Genomic DNA, 17,772 nt, shown 5'->3' on the forward strand with positions numbered 1-17,772 from the left:
TTATTTCTCTTTGACTAGTGCTTCCATTAAACAATCCAAATGAACAGTTTGCTGGCAGCTGTTTTAATGAATGTGCTATCTTCAATAATGCATTAAATTAGACCAAAAAGCTGTATTGAGGGATGATGTACTAAATTATGTGGGGTTTTGTGATTCATCAGGCCCATTTTTTCAGTGTGTAATGGATACTTTATTCTTCAAAGCTGGGGCATAGCTCTACAGGGGGGGAGAATCAAGTAATAGGAGAAAAGGACTGAAATAATGCATATAATAAATGTTGATGTATTTAAACATGTAGATGGCTTCAAAGCTACTGGTATTTACATGAACCAAGAATGCCACAAGAACAGCTCTGCTGTATTAATATATGCTGTTGTACCCTGTGTAGGTTCTTACAGAACACTCAGCCTGAGCATCCCCTCCCTAGCAGTGCTTGAAATAGGGTGACAAACATCTGTAACATTGTCCTGCCATACTCTTCCTCTTGAAATAAACATCTCTGTGAGTTTGGCAAGTCATGCCCTCCATTGCTTCATACAGCCTCCTTAGCTAGGCTTGTAAAGAACTGGTCAACATCAAAGCGGGCTTGTTTTTATTCAATAGGTCAGATCTATTCCTTGCTCCTTGGTATGGAGTTGTGGGTTGTGTTGTGGTAGTTTCATGTGTTCAGTTTATTTACTCAGGATATATAGAGGTCAGAACTCTGCTACTCCCCTTGGCTGCCTTAATACTTTAACATAATCCTCTTGTTCAGAATGAAATGTATCTGCTTTCCTGGTTGGTTTTGCTTTCTGATCATACTTGCATATTGCTCACTGTACCTACTCTGTTACACCAGAAGGTGGTTTTAGCTTCCAGTCAAGTTGGTGTCAGACTACGAGGAAGAAATGTTGCCTCCTTTTCTCCCTTCTGCTGCACTGAAACACCTCGGGGGGGTTTCACAGCATCACAACAGCAGAGACATCCTTCATTCCTTAAAGAGAAAGGATAAAGATACTTAGGTAGGCTTGATGTGCCAAAGGCTGAGATGGTCAACTCTGTTTAGATGCTTAATGGATGAAGAATCACTGACATTTTAAACCCATGAGATATCTCCTTCTTTGACTTCCAAGGCCTACTGTCCTGTTTTGTGCTTTGCCTGGTCTGAGCAACTCAGCTCTAATCTCCTGCATCAGTAAAACTGGGATTTAGAAACATTCCATGCATTTCAGGGACAAGAATCTGCAGATAATCTCAAAACATGTTTGACACACACTGCCAAGATCAAACCTCCTCAGAAATTTCCTGATAACTACTGCCTTTTAAAATCATGGAGATGGGGTTCTCCTCTTTGAACAGATCACTGGCCCAGAAAGTGAGGGGGGCAAGTTCAATTTCTCCCCCAACCTACCTATGTTTTAACTAAGTCATGTAACACAGTGGAACAGGCTGGTATGTGGAATAAATAGATGTTCCCATTAACATTTTTGCCATGTTCCTTGACCTGTTGCAGGGTGGATCCTTACGGCCCACGACCCACAGGATAGCTGCACTGCCTGCACATTCACTGTGTGCCATTGACCCCTCAGGAATGACTGCTGAATAGAAAACACAGACAGTCCTGGGAGCAAAGACCAGATCGTGGAATTTCTCCATCTCATCTGAGTGGTCTAATTCATAATTAAAAGCAGTCTGAATGATTCTCTGTTTATCTCTGTTAATGCCATGTTCCTTTCTAGCAACATTAGAGGAGCTGTCTGCGCTCAGATTTGGCTGAAATAGGATGGTAAGGGAGCAGAATTTTGGGGGTTTGCATCTGAGAGTACTACAAATGTCTTCATATGATGATCTCTTCCAAGCTTTAGTATCTTTGCCTTTCCAGTCTCTGAGCTCTTTTGGACAGGAGCGGACTCCTGTTTGTGCAGTGCCCAGCACAGCAGTGGCCTCTGGGTGGTACTGCTGCACCTGTGTAAATGGCTCAAGCAAAATTCAGATTTCACCTCCCTTTCCAAGCAAACTACTTGTAAATGTACTGGGTTTGTGGCATTTTTATAACTGTGTCAGTTATAAATTGACGGCTACAGTCTCATAGCCTGTGTCAGTATTTAAAACTGGTAAACTGGTTAGTTTTATCCTGTTAGAGTCAATATCTGAGTATACTCATGTCAAAAGCACTTGTCTGAGTCTTGGCATTGCTATGCAGTCACCAGACATCTGTTAAGGGAGCTTAGACAGCCATTGTGGTCAGAACAACGGGCAGCCAACATTTTAAAACTACCTAGTTATTAAAAAAACCCACAAAACCAACAGAATAATTTCTGGAAAGAAAAGGCAACATTTTTCTAGCGTTCAAGGTACTTTTCCTAAGGGGAGGGTGGGCGTGGGGGGGGAGGGGCAGAGAGTAGTGTTCACATGTCAAAATACCCCCAAAAAAAACAGAAAAAGGAGAAAAAAATAAGAAAAGGATAAAAGAATTATGCAAAGAAACCAATTAAGGACAGGTAGAGTCAGTGATTTTGAAAACTGGGAACAGGAATTTAAAAAGTAATAGTGTTGGCATAAATAATGGTGCCGTTGAAAGCAACAGTCAAACTTGACTTTAGGATGAATATTACACAAAACGCTGGTGTATCTTCACATCTTCTGGTTTATCTAGGGAGTTCCCACTCATGTAACTTTGAATTATGTTATCCCCGTATGTAGTTCAAAACTTGGAATGAAGAATGAGAAGCCAGCTAACCATACTTGTGGCATTATAATCTCCAACAGCCAAATATCTAAAATAACTAATATTCGGGAAATCCACAGAAGTATAGCATTGATACATTTGAACATTGCTTTTATCTGTTTACCAAACTAGTTGATAATTAAAAGTAACAGTAAAGCCTTTTGTAGCAAAATATCAGCTTTCTCACAACAAAATTCTGCATGGGAGCAAGCATATCAGTTTTGGCACATCTGTGGAAAGCTGAAGAAGGAAAGCAGGGAAGTAGCAGTATTTTTTCTGTCTCTTCCACTCTAGTGTGAGACATCTCAGACAGTCAGAGGTGAACACATGCTTTGAGAACTTCGATTTCTGGTTTTTAACTTGGAAATCACCAGGACTGTTTAAAAACACCCCTGCCTTCTAATCCAGAATCAGTATCTCCTTGGTAGCAACATAAATGAAACAGGGGAGTTGAATTAGCAGGGACTTTTACTCCCATAATGAAATTGGAACAAACACGACTAAAAGATCTAGCTAAGATTAATATGCTCTTTTTGTAATACCATGTTCATACACCCTTCATCGATCCAGTGCGTGTACTCAAAAAATGCCTTTGCTGCACTGCACTTCTATTTCCAGATTGTCCCAGAAAGGGCAGATTACAGATCAGCTCTCCAGCCTTGGAGCTGTGTCTGACGCTGGCTGTACACCTGCAGAATGGACAAATGGGACTCACAGACAGAAAGATTGATAAATCCGTCACTACCCAGAGCCAGGAGACCTGGCAAGGCAGGAGGGATGGCAGAGGTTTCTACGCTGGTCTAATGATCTGTTGCAGAAAAGATGTCAAGCACTCTGTAAGTTATATAGTATATGGAAGAGAGGGTCTAGAAAACAAGTTTGGATTTAAGTTTTTTAACTGTACTTAAATTCCCCTCTAGGTATCTTTGCAATTTATTTCATCTTTTGTGGCTGAGTGGGTTATACATAGGGCAAGGGCAGGTTTTTGCATGCTGAATGGGAAAAAGAAATCACAAAAACAAATTACATGGGCAGTTCTGGATATTCAGCAAAGGTTTCTGCTTGATCAAACTGAACTTGGATGAGAGATCAGTCACTTATGTTTTTTTAAACCATTCCCCATTTGAAAATTTAACACACCCACTTTGATACAAGAAAACCCTTCCAAGCAACTGCAAACTTCCCATGCCTTTTTGACATGGTATCGGTGCTGCTCAGATGTGCCTCCTTGAAAAACCTATTTACTCCTGGACCGAGGGGGGTTTGTAATATTTAGGTTTTCCTACATATGTGATATAAACAATGCTAAGCATATTACTGTTTAGTTTTTTAACATGGTGACTTCTAAGACATTTTACAATATCATAAAGCATTCAGTCTGTTGACCTATACTTAGTAAAACTTTGCAAACTGTAAAAATCACTTAGTTATCCATATGATGGAGCTGCTAACATGGACAATATTTTTTTCCCACTTTATGGCAAAGCTCCTCAATTTCTTGAATCTCCTTCTCCCACTGTATGGAGATAGAGAAAACTAAAGATGACAGTAGAGAAAAAAAAAAGAGGAAAAAAAAAATACCAGAATTAATTGAACCCTCCAGTATATTCACGTCATCATGAAATAAGCCATTTTTCATGTGTCAATGTCCAATGTTCCCCAAAGACAAATCAAGCTGAAATCTGGATTCTTGGCAAAATGAATGTCATGGATTTTTAGCCTCCTGGAGAGAAGCCGTACTTCTGTCATTACGGTCATCAGCATTTTACACTCAAACAGTCTAGCTGCTATTTCAAAACCTTGTAACATTATCAATTCATTTATTAACAACCTTGAACTCCGCATCTGCCCCTCTACCTTCTCCTTCTTCCTATTCATCAGTGGTAAGGTTCTGTGAAGGAAATTATACCCTCCAATATACTTGTATACTGGAGACAATGCAAAGGTTCAAGCTTATTTGAAAGCATAATTAGTCTTTGTTCTCAGTGAAGACTCATTAGGAACAAACAACCCATCCTGATTTGTAAGATCCAGGCTGATATTTTCTGTCTATAGGGAAGGGAAGTGATTAATGCCTTTGAAAGCCAGAGCGATTTGATATGGAATCGATGAGTCAAAATAAAATAAAAAAATGTCAAATTAGAGCTGTTAGGGATAGTTCTGTCTAGACAGACCTACAAACTAGCAGACTCTAAGCTTAATGCATAGACAGTATATTTGGATATCATAAATGCTGATTTTGTGGAGCAGCTGGGGCTCACAAAAAATGCTGCAATGTTAGATTTGATCCTATAGAAAATCTATTCTAGCAGTGATTACAGTGTACTTCAATTTAATATTAATTCAATAAGGAAAAAGCCAGAAGGAGTCATGGTAGTTTATAAAAGGTAACCGTATAACAAAAAGAGAAATTCAATTAGCAGGAAATTAGCAACATCTAAGAAGTCGAGATGTTTGCAAGAGACATCGAGAATGATGAATCCATGCTGTAACTCCAGGAAAACGTTTAATTGCTCAAATATTTTAGAGCAAATTTATACTTAACAATGACATATTGCTGGGACCAGGTAGTATCCATGCAAAAACTCTACAGCAGCTCAAGTGTGTCATTGCTGAACTTCTCACAGGCGTTTGCCCCATCATTCAAAGCAGGCTCGGTGCCAAACAAATTAGAAGCATCAGCTGGGACATCAGTCTTGAAAAAACACAAAAGCTGCTCTGGGGGACTATATTTCAGTTAGTCTCATTTTCTGTCAAGCTGATTTGTACAAATTATCATAAATAACTGAATATAGAAGCATCTGGATATGTATGATATATTGGAGGACAGTCCATACAGCTTTTTAAAGCAAGGTATGCTCATGAATATACAAGTGTTTCTGAAAGAGCCAATATGCTTTTGGTTAAGCTGATTTTTTTTCAGTATATTTGGATTCACAAGTATTTTCACCGTCTTTCCCTAAGCTATCGTGACATAAGAAAACATAACAGTATTAACAGAAAGGAAACAATAGAATACAAAATTCAGTTTTCACTATGGAGGGAGACAAGAAACAAGGGGAGGTTCAGCATTCAGCCCAACTTCTGTGGGGACAAGGCTATATAAATTAGGGCTTGTCAGCTTGGAAGAGAAGTAACTGAGTTTTATGCAGTCATGAATGACAAAGAGAAGCTGAATAGAGAATGATTAATCATTCTGCCTTTCTCAGAAAAGCACAACTAAGGGACATCCAATTAAATTACTAGGCAGCAGATTTAAAGTAGATAATAGGAAAGGTTTTTTTCTTACAATACATAATTAAATTGCAGCGCTAATTGCCACAGGATGTTGTAGAGTTCTAATGTTTAAATGATTTAAAAATGGGGCTCAGAAAATGGTAATATTATTACGCATTGGTGGCTATCAAAATAAACGCTCCAGATGTCCCAATTCAGCGATTTCTGAAAGCTGGAGAAAATGCCTCAATATTTTTCTTATTTCCAAGATATTTTCCTTACAAAGCTACCCAGTCTTTGTTAAAGATGGACTTCTGCTGGTACGGTAGTGGCTCTATTTTTGTAAAACTAATTTCACAGTCATTTTTCAGACTGGAACTGTACTTTAAAATAATCTCACCAGACTTGGAGTTTACTGTCCATGCTCTGACCTTATTGTAATGCATCTTTTGTATAGCCCAGACTGGATTACTGCAATTAATTCTTTACCGGCTTGCCTGAAAGGCAGGTCCAGCCTGCAGCTATTGCGGCATAAAGCAACAGGCTTATTACCAGAGAAGAGCAGATGGGATTACTAGACTTCCTGCTTCTTTGTTCCGCGTTGGGATCCTATCAGTAACTATACTGATTCAGAAATTTCTATTATAGGATACCATGTAAGCAGCACCCCATAGTAGATCTCTACTTATTTAGGGCATATAATTTCTCAGGTTCAGCAACAGCAGGTTTCACGGGCACATTAGGATGTTTGGGGTTGGTGTTGAACACATTTTATCAATGCCTCAAAAAAAGAAATAGAGCCATCAAGTCTTCACAGTGGTTTCTAAAGAGTTTATAAAGTTCTGGGTTATTCAAACTCATCACCTGCTGAATGGAGCTCATTAGCAATTTATTAGTAATGTCAATATTGGGACAAGAATAATTTGTGCTCTAAAAAATCAAACAATTAGGTCAAATATTTTAATGACTAAGATGTTCAAACCCTGTTTGCAGAAGACTAGCAGGCCAGCATGAAGATCATGAGATCATGGTTCAGGAACACACAGTTTATCTGCCAGCACCTCTACATGAAGCTACATCGTTAGTGAAATTGCATGTACATTTAAAATAAGGCAACAAACACAACACAGTGAAATGCATTTTTACCTTTTACTAGATCCACCTGGTCAGGAAATGCCTGGAAAAAAGGTAGGGTCTCACACAATGACGGTGAGCCTGCTAGTCAAAGCATGCACAAGTTTAATCTGTTTTCTACCCGTACTACTGGATGGAAACTAGGCTGAAAGCAGGCCCACTCAAGGAAGAGCCAACCTTCTGGACCACTTGCTTGGGGACAAGGTGTAACGAGCCTGATCCTGCCTGTTGTGATCAATTCACCTGAACTGCCCGGAAAAGCTTTTCTACCCGTGCTAGGGCACTATGCTCAGTCCTAACCTTTTTCTCCTTTGGAACTCAGCTCTGAAACAAGTGTCTGCATGCACATTTCTGTAGGCGGCACAAACAGTAGAAGGCAGTTGGAAATTTGCACTACTTTTACTCATAGCTGAGGGCACGCATTTCCATGGTGATTCTGTAGCATCATCTGCCATGACGCTAGGTGCTCTAGGATCTCTCCAAACGTGTCTCCTGACGTATCTCCAAACTGGTATCTGTGTTAGATTTTTTTAATGATGCAATATCCTGACCACACACTGTCATGTTCCTGTTCTGGCAACGGAAGAAATCAGATAATAATTTCCTGTTTTTTTGTCGGCCCACTAAATAACTTTGCTTGCCTAGTTCAAAGAAAGAAAGTAAATCCTCCATTTTGAATCTCTGTCGAGTATTTCCTCTGCCTCATTGCATGATCCAGCACTGATACTACCACAAACTTCTTGGCTTTTTTTTCATTGTATGTTACTGATGTCTAATAAACTCGATGCTACATACACTGTTAATTACCTTTTTTATCACTTTACAATCTTACTGGACCGGCACATGCATTTCTAAGAATTGAGGCTAGTCCTGTTATTAGTGATAACAACCTGAGAGATATGCCTTTTGCCTGGGGCTAAACATGTAAAAACTCAGTTCTCGTTTTACTTATGGGAAAAAAGATTACAGCTATCTGTACTAGTGAAAACTGGATCATGCTACTCACTTTGATGACACATGGCAGAATCGGGGCCAGACGGTTTTTACACTGTCAACTTTTTCCACTTCTTTCTTCCAAAGGGACAGAGGAGACACAAGAGAAGTGTCTGGGGGCTGTACTTGTTCTCTTCAGTGATAAAAGTTACATTATCTGGAAGTCAACACTCTCTGCCCTGCTCTATCTTCCTTTCCAGCCACTCTTGTAGTACCAGTTGTTGTTATTTGCACTGTAAAAGAGCTTAAAAGACAGACGAACAATAGTGCCGTTATCCTGTGCATGTGCAGAAGAATGCTTCCAGACTGAACAAAAGAGAGAAAACCGTGACAGGCTGGATGACTTCAAAGTTGACTTATGCCCTGAACAGAGAATTAGTGTCTGTTCCCCCCTTGCATAAGCAACCCAAGGCAGCGACAAAGCACCATGAAGGCAGCGGTGGCCGCCACTGCGACCACCCTACCTAGAGCTGCTGCTCCAGAACTGGGCAGCGACCAACTGGCAGCTATTATTAGCGGGTGTTATTAGTGCTATTAGTTATTAGAGCTATTAGTGGGTGGGAGAAGGAACTCACATGCTTCATGGTGATTTGTTCCCTATTTCATATCAGAGCTTAAAGACTTCAGGACAGTAAGTTAGGAGGTCATCCCCTGCAGCCGTAGCTGGGGGAAATGAACCCAGCGAGGGCTGTGTGATCGATGGCTGAGCTGCCTTGGGCAGCACCAAACCTCTGCTCACCTACCAGGCACGAGGGAGGGACACAAGCAACGGGTTCTTTCCACACTGGGAGATGAAGGACAATGTAAAAACACTACAAGGAGCGAACGTTACCCGTGCAAGACTTGAAGGCAACAAACCCGCCTGCGTACGTGGACTGCGTTAAAGGAAGCCATCTCAATACAAGGGCGTCTTTCATCTCGGGGGCTCTCCTACACAGAAACGCTTAGGTAGTTACGTGGCTTTCTGCTACGCTTGGTTCCGTCTTCCTGCTGCACCAGCAACGCTATCTTTAAAAATACGTGGCTTTGCTCGCTGTGAATCAAAACTCCCAGAATCAGCACAAACCCACAACCGCCTGCTTTCGGCTGAATTCGTCCTTTCAAGCCCAACAAAGCCCCTACTTGTGATTCCCATTCCCATCACACTTTAAATCCGCATAATTACAAACCCGACACCACCGGGCTCTAATTACACGGCTCACGGGAGGAGCGGCGTCCTGGGCCGCATCCAGCACGCGGGGGGGGGGGGGGGGCGGGGGGCGGGGGGCGGCACCTTTGTTTAAAGCCCCGGGCGGAGGCGGCCCCGCCGCCCCCAGGCCTGCCCGTGGAGCTCCCCGCGGAGGCGGCCCCGCCGCCCGTCCCTGGGCTGATGGCGGGGCGGCCGGGCGGCTCTTTGTTCCCGCCGTGTGCGTGTGCGCGGCGCTCCGGCTGCCGGAGTGGGAGGGGATCCCACCCGCGTCCCCGCCGCCGCTGACGGGAGGCGCGGCGAGCGGGGCGGGCGGCGCAGCTCAGCGCGGGGCCGGGCCGGGCCCCCAGCGCGGCCAGCGGCGCTCCACGGCGTTCCCGTCTGCCCGCCGCCCGCGGGGCCGGGCGCTGCCCTCCGGCGGCGCGGCGGAGCAGGTGCCGGCGGCGGTGCCGGCGGGGCGGCGGGATGGAGGCTGCCTTGCTGAAGCCGGCGATGATGGCGGAGGTGAAAGGGAGCGGCGCCGGCCCCGCCGTCAGCGCCGAGCTGGAGGTGAAGAAGCTGCAGGAGCTGGTGCGGAAGCTGGAGAAGCAAAACGAGCAGCTCCGCAGCCGCGCTGCCGCCGCCGCGGTCGCCGCCGGCCCGCCCAGCCCGCACCTGCTGCTGGCCCCGCCGCCGGCCGCCGCCGCGCTGCGCCCCGCCAGCCCCCCCTCGGCGGCGGGCGGCGGGGCCGCGTCGTGCTTGCCCAGCCCGGTGCCCACCCTGCTGTGCGCCGCTGCGCTGGGCCCGCCGGAGCCCCTCGCCTACTTCAAGCCTTCGCCCGGCTTGGCGGCGGCCGGCGGCGGCGGACAGGAGCCCGGCGGCGGCGGTCCGGGGGCGGCGGCCACGGTGCTGGACGAGGTGGCGGTGCTGGAGCTGGAGGACGGCGGCTGCGGGCAGGACGAGGATACCTGGTACGTGCGGCGCGGCCCTGCCCCGCCCCGGCGCGGGTGGCCGTGGCCCCCAGCCCCCGCAGCGCTCGCCCCGCCGCTGCTCGCCAGGCCTCCATTAGCATCCCCCAGCCCACTCCGATCCACTTGATCTCCTGCTTAAACTTAAATCTGCCCTTTAAAAAAAAAAAATTAATTATTTTTGTTTTCATTCCCCCACCCCACCCCCCCGAAACGTGCGGTCCCTGCGGCGGGGGGGCCGTGCCCGCGCTCAGGCGCAGGTGGGGGCTGCACCGGCCGTGGCGCCCTCGGCCGGGGCGGGGGCGGTCTGTGCTCGTTTCCCACTCGGAGTTAGATCGCCTCTCTCTAATGACAGGTCTCAGCCTAGTTTCAGCCTCCTGTTTACATAAGGAATTAAAAATAGCGAAATTGTTCCGGGAAAGCCTTTATTTGCGCAGCGCTGCCTCCCCATCCTAAAATCTCTGCCCAATTGCCTCCCACCTTCAGGGATTTGGGAGGGCTTTTGTCTTTTAGACATTGATCCAAATGGGTGGTTGCGTATCTTCAGCGCCCACGTTGCTCCCAAAGGCACGGCTGGGTGCTAGTATAGTCAATAAAGCATGAATGAATAGTGAATGAATAAAGCAGAAAATAAAATCACCGAGGGGAATGATGGCACTCACTTAAAAACAAACAGAAGAGGAGATTACAGGCTAGAGATACAAGTAAATAATCCTGGTGTCTCAAAACTTGTCGTAGTAATGTGGACGAACGTTGTAGGGATGCTGCTGGAATACTATGGGAAACATTGGCTGTGTAATCATGTTACACATAATTCGTGCTCAATTGTTTTAAAGTGTCAGTAATAAAATATTGTTTATCTTTAAATAACTGTTTTCAGTATCTGCGAAAGCTTCAGTGTAGTTTATGTGGCTGGTTTTTACATCTAGCTGAAGTTTAGGCCAGCCAAGAATAAAATACAGTATAATGCAGCCGAGATGCATTTAAACATCCTTATTTTTGGTAGAAGAGAAGGGATTTGAAAATCAGTCTAAATATGGGAAATATCTCCTGTATGCTGGTTCTGTGTCCTTCATGATACAAATAATACCATATTGCTATTTCAGAAAATAGCTTTTAAGAATCATCAATAAATTGCATAGGAATTTTTGTCAGTGTTGTTTCATTGTATGTACTGTTAGCCTGCGCAGGGCCGTTTGGGGCTTGTCAGTCTGGACTTGAATCAAATTTTACATCACTTCTTACCCCTGACTTACCTTCACATGAAGGAATCTCAAATTTGTTTTATCCCATCCTGTTAAACAAAACGTTTTCCCTGTTTATGTTTATGGGTGGTGGACAGTCATTGTTATTTCGTGTTCCTGTTTGATTTGTCCCCTGGAAGCAATCCTGAATGCTTTGGGGGCTGGGGGTGGGGTGGGGCAGAACTTACCTTCATGTCAGATATCTATGTGTCCACAGAAAGAATTTCATGACAGGGATTTGTTAACAAATTTATTCCAGTAAGAGCTAATTGTTTTAGCTGTTGAACGTTTTTGGTTCAAGGCTAAATCTCTGCCATTGTCCGTGAGAGGTCAGCTGTGTGATGCCAGCTACTTGGGGCTTTTTTGTAATGTCAGTCTTTAAAGCCTGCTATCTGGAAAGCCAAAGACCAATGCATATCCTACTTGATGATTAGTAATTTTAGGCCTTAAATACCTTTGCTTTTTTTTTTAACTGCAGTTACCAAAAAAATGTAGAATTGGCATCATTGCAGACAAGTCAGACCTCTTTCTGCTGTTCAGCTTTTTGCACATCAGTCACATGTTTAGCTTTTGAAGTACTTCTGCAGGTTAACAGGAAAGCTGAAAGCTTTCATCTTATTTTTTGGGGGGTTGTTTTTGTTTTTCTCAGTATCACTTTTTTAAAATGTGTAGTCAGGGGAAATGAGTCCTCTCCTCAGAGAAATTCAGTAGTTGATCTCTGCTGGGACTGCCAAGAGAGAGCAATCACAGTGAGGGTATTTATTCCTTGTGAGCTGGACAGAGTGCTGGTTGACTCAAAGGAGAAAAAAACCCAAAGATGGGGCAGACACTGGAGAACAGTTGCTCTTGGGGGACTTTGGTAACTGTTGAGCCAAAACCCTAGAGGTGAAAGACTGCTAGCTGTTCTTTTTTGGTTTTTTTTTTTTGGTCTTGCCTTTTGCACCTCCCATGTGCTGGTGAGTGAGGATCAGCCTTTTGACTGTCCGCAGCCCCATCGATCGGAGGCGGTCAGGCCAGGGAGCTGTGCAGCCAAGAATAGTTCCTTTCCTGGGAGATTTGCACTTTCCCAGGTGAACCATTGTCTGCTTGTGTCTGCTAATCTGCAAGGGCAACAGCAGCAAGGCAGATCCCAGCTTCAAGAATTTCCCCATGAAATCTGCTTTGATACTTGGCTTCCTAGTGTGCTTGACCATCTGATTAGTTGCCTACACTTGTCTGAGAATAATGCATATATGCTCGCTTTTCTTGCACTTTTTTTTTCTGCTGGAATTGAATATCAGAATTGGATTTTCATTGTTTCTCAGAAAATGTTTAATGTTTAAAAATCTGACTTGTACAACATTCGGCTCATCTGGGAGGAGGTACTCTGTATGAAAATTAAATGTAATGAGCATTCTGACAAGTTGATTAAATTGTTATAGGTAAACGAGTGAAATAGATAACAGTGAAATTATGATTTAAATATAAAATCAAATACTGGAAATTAGATGGTTTCAATAAAGATAAATATATAGGGGAAGATTGATAGCATCTCTGGTGTGTGTGTGTACAGCACTTAATGCATTTGAAGTTTGGGGCAGTCCTGAAATTCAGATAGTGGTAATGAGATGGCAGATTTTTATGAGAAACCTGCTTGAACTTTGTTTTGATGTGCCAGGCTGTAAAGTTCATATTTTGCCACCCACTTTGAGGAGGAAAGGAGAAAACAAAAGTAATGTGAACTCTTCTACTTCAGAATATCTTTTGTTATTAGATATACTGTAGGGCTTTGCATTGTTATAAATGATTAGTGGGCAGGAAAGAACACAAAAGTTTTAAGTATTGCACATCTTGCTGATACTTGTGTGTGTATTTTGGTTAAGGTTGTACGTCTTGCCTACCAAGACTCTCACTCCTCAAGAGAAATCACTGAGTCCTCTGCAGTGGTGCAGACGTGTTCTGGATCATCCAAGTCCTGAGATAGAGGCTGCAAAACGTTCCCTATGCTTTAGATTGGAACAAGGTAATCTTATTCTTTGAGTTTCTTTACTAGTAAGTTGGCATTTTTGGTCTGGCTTTTCACTTGTGTTTGCTTTTTTCCACAGTTTAGCAAGCTTTACGAATGGCAAACATGCAGGTTTTTTCCTATGTATTCAAGTCTTCCTCCACTACATAAATGCCAACAATTGTTTGAAATATTTTTTTTTTGTGAACATGCATTTTTTTACAATGTTCTTCTTCATTAATCCTTTTTTTTTCTCCTGCATAACTCTTGTCTTCTAAACTTGACAGTTTTCATCCATTGCTTAAAATACCAGACCTCTTGCCAGGAAAACTTGGATGCTAACTTTAATATTGATACCTCTATTGAGATTCGAGAAACAGTGCTTTCGGGTTTTTGTAAAGTCAAAAATTATCACAGTGCTTTTTATGTATGTTTTTAAAAACGTATTTGTCCACATCTAATGTAGTATCAGGACATTGCTAAGTGTAGGACAGACCAAGAAGGGCTGTAACTTGACTGCTGGCACCGCTTTGTTGGGCTCTCATTAGTCTCAGGTACTGGGATCAATCTGATGGCTGTTTGGTGCCAGTGAACTTGTAGTTGCATCTGGGCATGCTGAATTCTGATCTAAATAAATATCAGCCAGCATTATTTTTACTTTTTTACCATCTAGGGTCCCATTAGGATTGTAGTAAGTGTTGTTGAAGAAAGCGATCAAGGCAGGATATTATCTTAAGGGTTATAACTCACTAGGCAAGGAGCAGCAAATGAACAATATAGGAAGATGGCAGGAGAAGGAAATAAAGCTAATGACAATACGAGCATATGGGCGTATCAGTTAGCTACAGCCGCCATTAAGAGAGATTGAGCATGTTCCTGTATGCTGTGGAGGATATGGGTAGCTGTGGATTAGTCTTATCCAAAATCCGGCGTTTAACTGAGTCGGTCTCTGAAGGCGTCTGTCTCTTTATATTGACTGTAAAAGATTCTATGATGATTGTTTTCCTAGCCATATTTAGTTGAGCTCAGTTGCCTAAAGTTAGGTGGGCCAGACTGCAGGTCCTATGTTGGTAATCGTCCCATCTAGCTTTAGGGTGGAACTTGGCTCATGATTTGGACACTTGATTCAGGCATCTGTGGTGTGAGCTGGGTGTCTGTGTGTGGCAGTCAGTGGGAGTTTTGGCCGTAGGGTCAGAGGAATTGGGGGAGCTGCTTGGGTGACAAGGTGTAGGTGTTGGCCTTAAAATGAAGTCAATTGCTCGCTTGAGCCCACGGACAGCCGTGGGTGCTTGGTACTCCCATCTGCTCACCTGAAAGTGTCTCTGGTGTAGGGCACCCCAGTCTGGTTTAGAAGCTCAGTTTAGATTGCCCCACAGAGGCATCTAGTGCCATTTGAGATGGCCTTGCTTACCCTGGTTCCCACTCAGGATAGATACACATCTTCCATAGGTCCTGTGGCTTATCTGCCATTCCTTTGATGGCATAATGGACTCACAAGGGCCTCTCAGATGAGGAAGTGCATCTAGGTATGGGCAACTGAATCAAGCCCATAATGTGAATGCAGAAGCAAGCCAGAGGAGCGCGTGACCTGTTTTTCCCCTTACAAGTTATTATTTAAATTTAATAGACAATAAAGGTGAAATTATTGTTTCAAATTCAAATCACTCTGTGCTTATCAGTTCAGTCTCTGTGCAGAAGTCACACTGAGTGACATGTGTCAGAGCTATGTTGACAATGAATTGCTTTGATCCATATGGTCTACTCCTGGTGCTTGTTTCATGAGTTTCTTGGGTTTGGTAAAAAGTTTCTGAGAGACTATATAAAACTCATTATGGGAGCAGTGTGTTCAAGGAGGGAATGGACTCGTATTTCTACTGCAGCAATTCTATCCTAAAATTGTTTTAATTAGTAATTCAGTTAGACTTGATTAACTCTCACATTTCTAAAGATTTTTATTACCTGTGCTTTTACAAATTACGTAATAAGCAAATGTCATATTTCTTACCCTAATTTTGTAGAAGTTGTTTTCACAGTATTTATTTCTTCCTCAGTTTTAAAACCATGTGTGAGATTTTTGTAAGAATCTAGTAATTCTGTTTTAAAAGCACAACAAACTTTTTGTAATCTGACTTTTCCTGGGTTTTGTTTTGCAGTGCACTCTTAGCAGTAATTATGTGTGTATAAATACATTCACATAATTTTATCCTGATTTTAAAAGTGTCTCAGTAAGAATGGCATTCTTCTTTTCTGGTACTGAAGTTTAAAACTTGTGCTTGTAAGTTGAACAGTGCTTTTCCCTTTTATCCATATGCCTTGCAAGGATGTTTTAGAGGGATTTTGAAATCTAGTTGTGCCTCTTCTGTTTGGTACTGAGTCGATGGTACTTGAGAATTACTAAATGTGTAGTCAAAAAACATTTATAATATACCAATGTGTGGTTTCTGAAATGGCTTACAGGTAGAATTTGCTTAGTAATTTTGTCCATGGTGCATTAAACAAATAATTAATCCAGTTTTAGGTACTATAGTGCACATAGAAATAAAAAGCAGTAGAAACTCATTTTTGCCTGCAAAGTCAGCATATCTGAGTAAGTGCATGCAGAGAGTGTGATCCAAATGTAATAAAATTTTGCCAGGCTATTTTTCTGAGTTTTAATTGATTCCTGTTCTCTTCCTAAGATTTTTAAATCTGTGCCTATTTATTCCTGCTCTTGTAAATTTTCCTTATTACATTATATCCTGATTTTCATAGAAGTAGTCATTTGTTGTCTGAAATATCCCAGTGTTAGGATAGTGCATAACAAGGCTAAAAGTCTTGTGAGAGACCTGCCAAAGCAGCCGTAGGTGATGAAACGCTGCAATGACTACATCATCTTTCAGGCTGGAGAAACACTCAAATGATGTTATTTTCTTATTGCCTTGTTCTCAGCAGCTTGTTTCTTTTCTAGTGAAAATTACTGTTTTAAGTATGTCATGGTGGAAGTAAGATTTCATCTTGTCGTAAATCTGTAAGTGTATAAGCACAGCGGTGGTCTCTAGCAGGTGATTCTTATGTGAACTACTGTGAGAACCTGGACAAGCTTCTCAACCTTCCTCTGGTCCACCACTAATTAGGTAAAACTTCTATTGTGTTTATAATGAGCTAGGCTTATTGCAAGCCCTGTTTCCGTGGATTAAACGTGCTAGCTTTAAGGAGGATGAAAGTTAAATGTAACCTCTTATGATAAGATTTTTGCTTGGAATTGTTCCTGTTTTCCGTGAGCATTTATACTGTTGAGGTAATAATACTTGTTTATGGGGTTTGGGGTTTTTTTTTCCTCTGTGGCCTGACCTGGATCACTACTTTCTTTTTGCTTTTCTTCAGTCATCTTTTTGTTTGAAACCTTTCTGGTTTGTTTTGTTTACAGCAATTATCTTATCTACTGTAGTAGAGTCAGTTTCCCTCTCCCTTTGTTTTTTAATCTTCCTGTCTGTTTTATTTCTTTTGATGCATTCAAATCATCAGGGCCACATTAACAGTCTTAACGGTGTGGTGGATCATCTTCTGTATTTTCTTGGTAGTACTTGGAGATGTTGGGACATGGCCGTATTAAGCCCTGTGAGCAGAGAGATGTGATGTGTAAAGTTCCTAGCTGATGCAGATGGGTATAACCCCTCTAAAATAGATGGCATGGTGTTGATTGACATCCTGGCTGAAGATACCCTGTGTGGCTTCACTCCTGTAAAAGGCTCTGGGGCAGGCAGGTGGATAAACTGAGGAGTTAAGCAGCTTAGCAAGGAGTCAGTCTGTAGGAGCTCAGCTTTTATGCAGGGCTTCAGAGCATATCTCATCCAATTCAGCCTTCCAGACAGAAAACTCCTCTTTCCTGGAGAATGAAATATTGGCTAGATTCAGAGTTTGGCTTTAGATAAGTTCTTATTCAGAAATACTCCTTCAGATCTTTACAAAGAGTAAGCAACAGAAGTCTGTAGGTTTTGCAGTTGGCTGCAGTAACTTAGAGCTTTAAGATTAAACTCTGTTTCATTTCTTAAAATGAGTAATGTGCTTCAGGGTGAATGCTGTTATGTTGTCTGTGGATGAGAAGGTATGCTGTGAAACAGATCTGTGGTAGTTTCTCTCCAATTGCTTATGATTTTACAAAAACCAGGAATCTAATCGGTGACCTTTTAGCCTTTATTGTGCTGGATCTCTGTCACATGTCAGTTAAGTTTCATATCTAAACATATAACATACCTGCAAGAAAAACAAGGGGGGAAGGAAAAAATCCAAACCAAAACAAACGATTTATTTTGACAGTACTGTATTCTTTTTACATGTAACAAAAAAAAAAAACAAAACAAACCCAAAACAAACAAACCAAA

General features: G+C 42.5%; 1 protein-coding gene across 3 annotated transcripts in view; it reads left to right on the top strand.

The window, feature by feature from the left end:
- Window positions 1-9,349: 9,349 nt before the first annotated feature.
- The window catches only part of SLAIN1 (SLAIN motif family member 1), a 58,922-nt gene continuing 50,499 nt past the window's right edge, over window positions 9,350-17,772 (top strand). For 2 of the 3 annotated variants that reach the window (XM_037377872.1, XM_037377873.1), the window contains exons 1-2: window positions 9,350-10,186; window positions 13,290-13,429. In XM_037377872.1, coding sequence (XP_037233769.1) covers window positions 9,702-10,186; window positions 13,290-13,429 — 625 coding nt within the window. In that variant the 5' untranslated portion in view covers window positions 9,350-9,701. Of the gene's footprint in view, window positions 10,187-13,289; window positions 13,430-17,772 lie in introns of those variants that run through there. The other variant, XM_037377874.1, reaches the window with a different exon arrangement.

This window comes from Falco rusticolus, chromosome 2 (genome assembly GCF_015220075.1).
Source record: "Falco rusticolus isolate bFalRus1 chromosome 2, bFalRus1.pri, whole genome shotgun sequence".
In the NCBI taxonomy this organism is placed as follows: domain Eukaryota; kingdom Metazoa; phylum Chordata; class Aves; order Falconiformes; family Falconidae; genus Falco; species Falco rusticolus.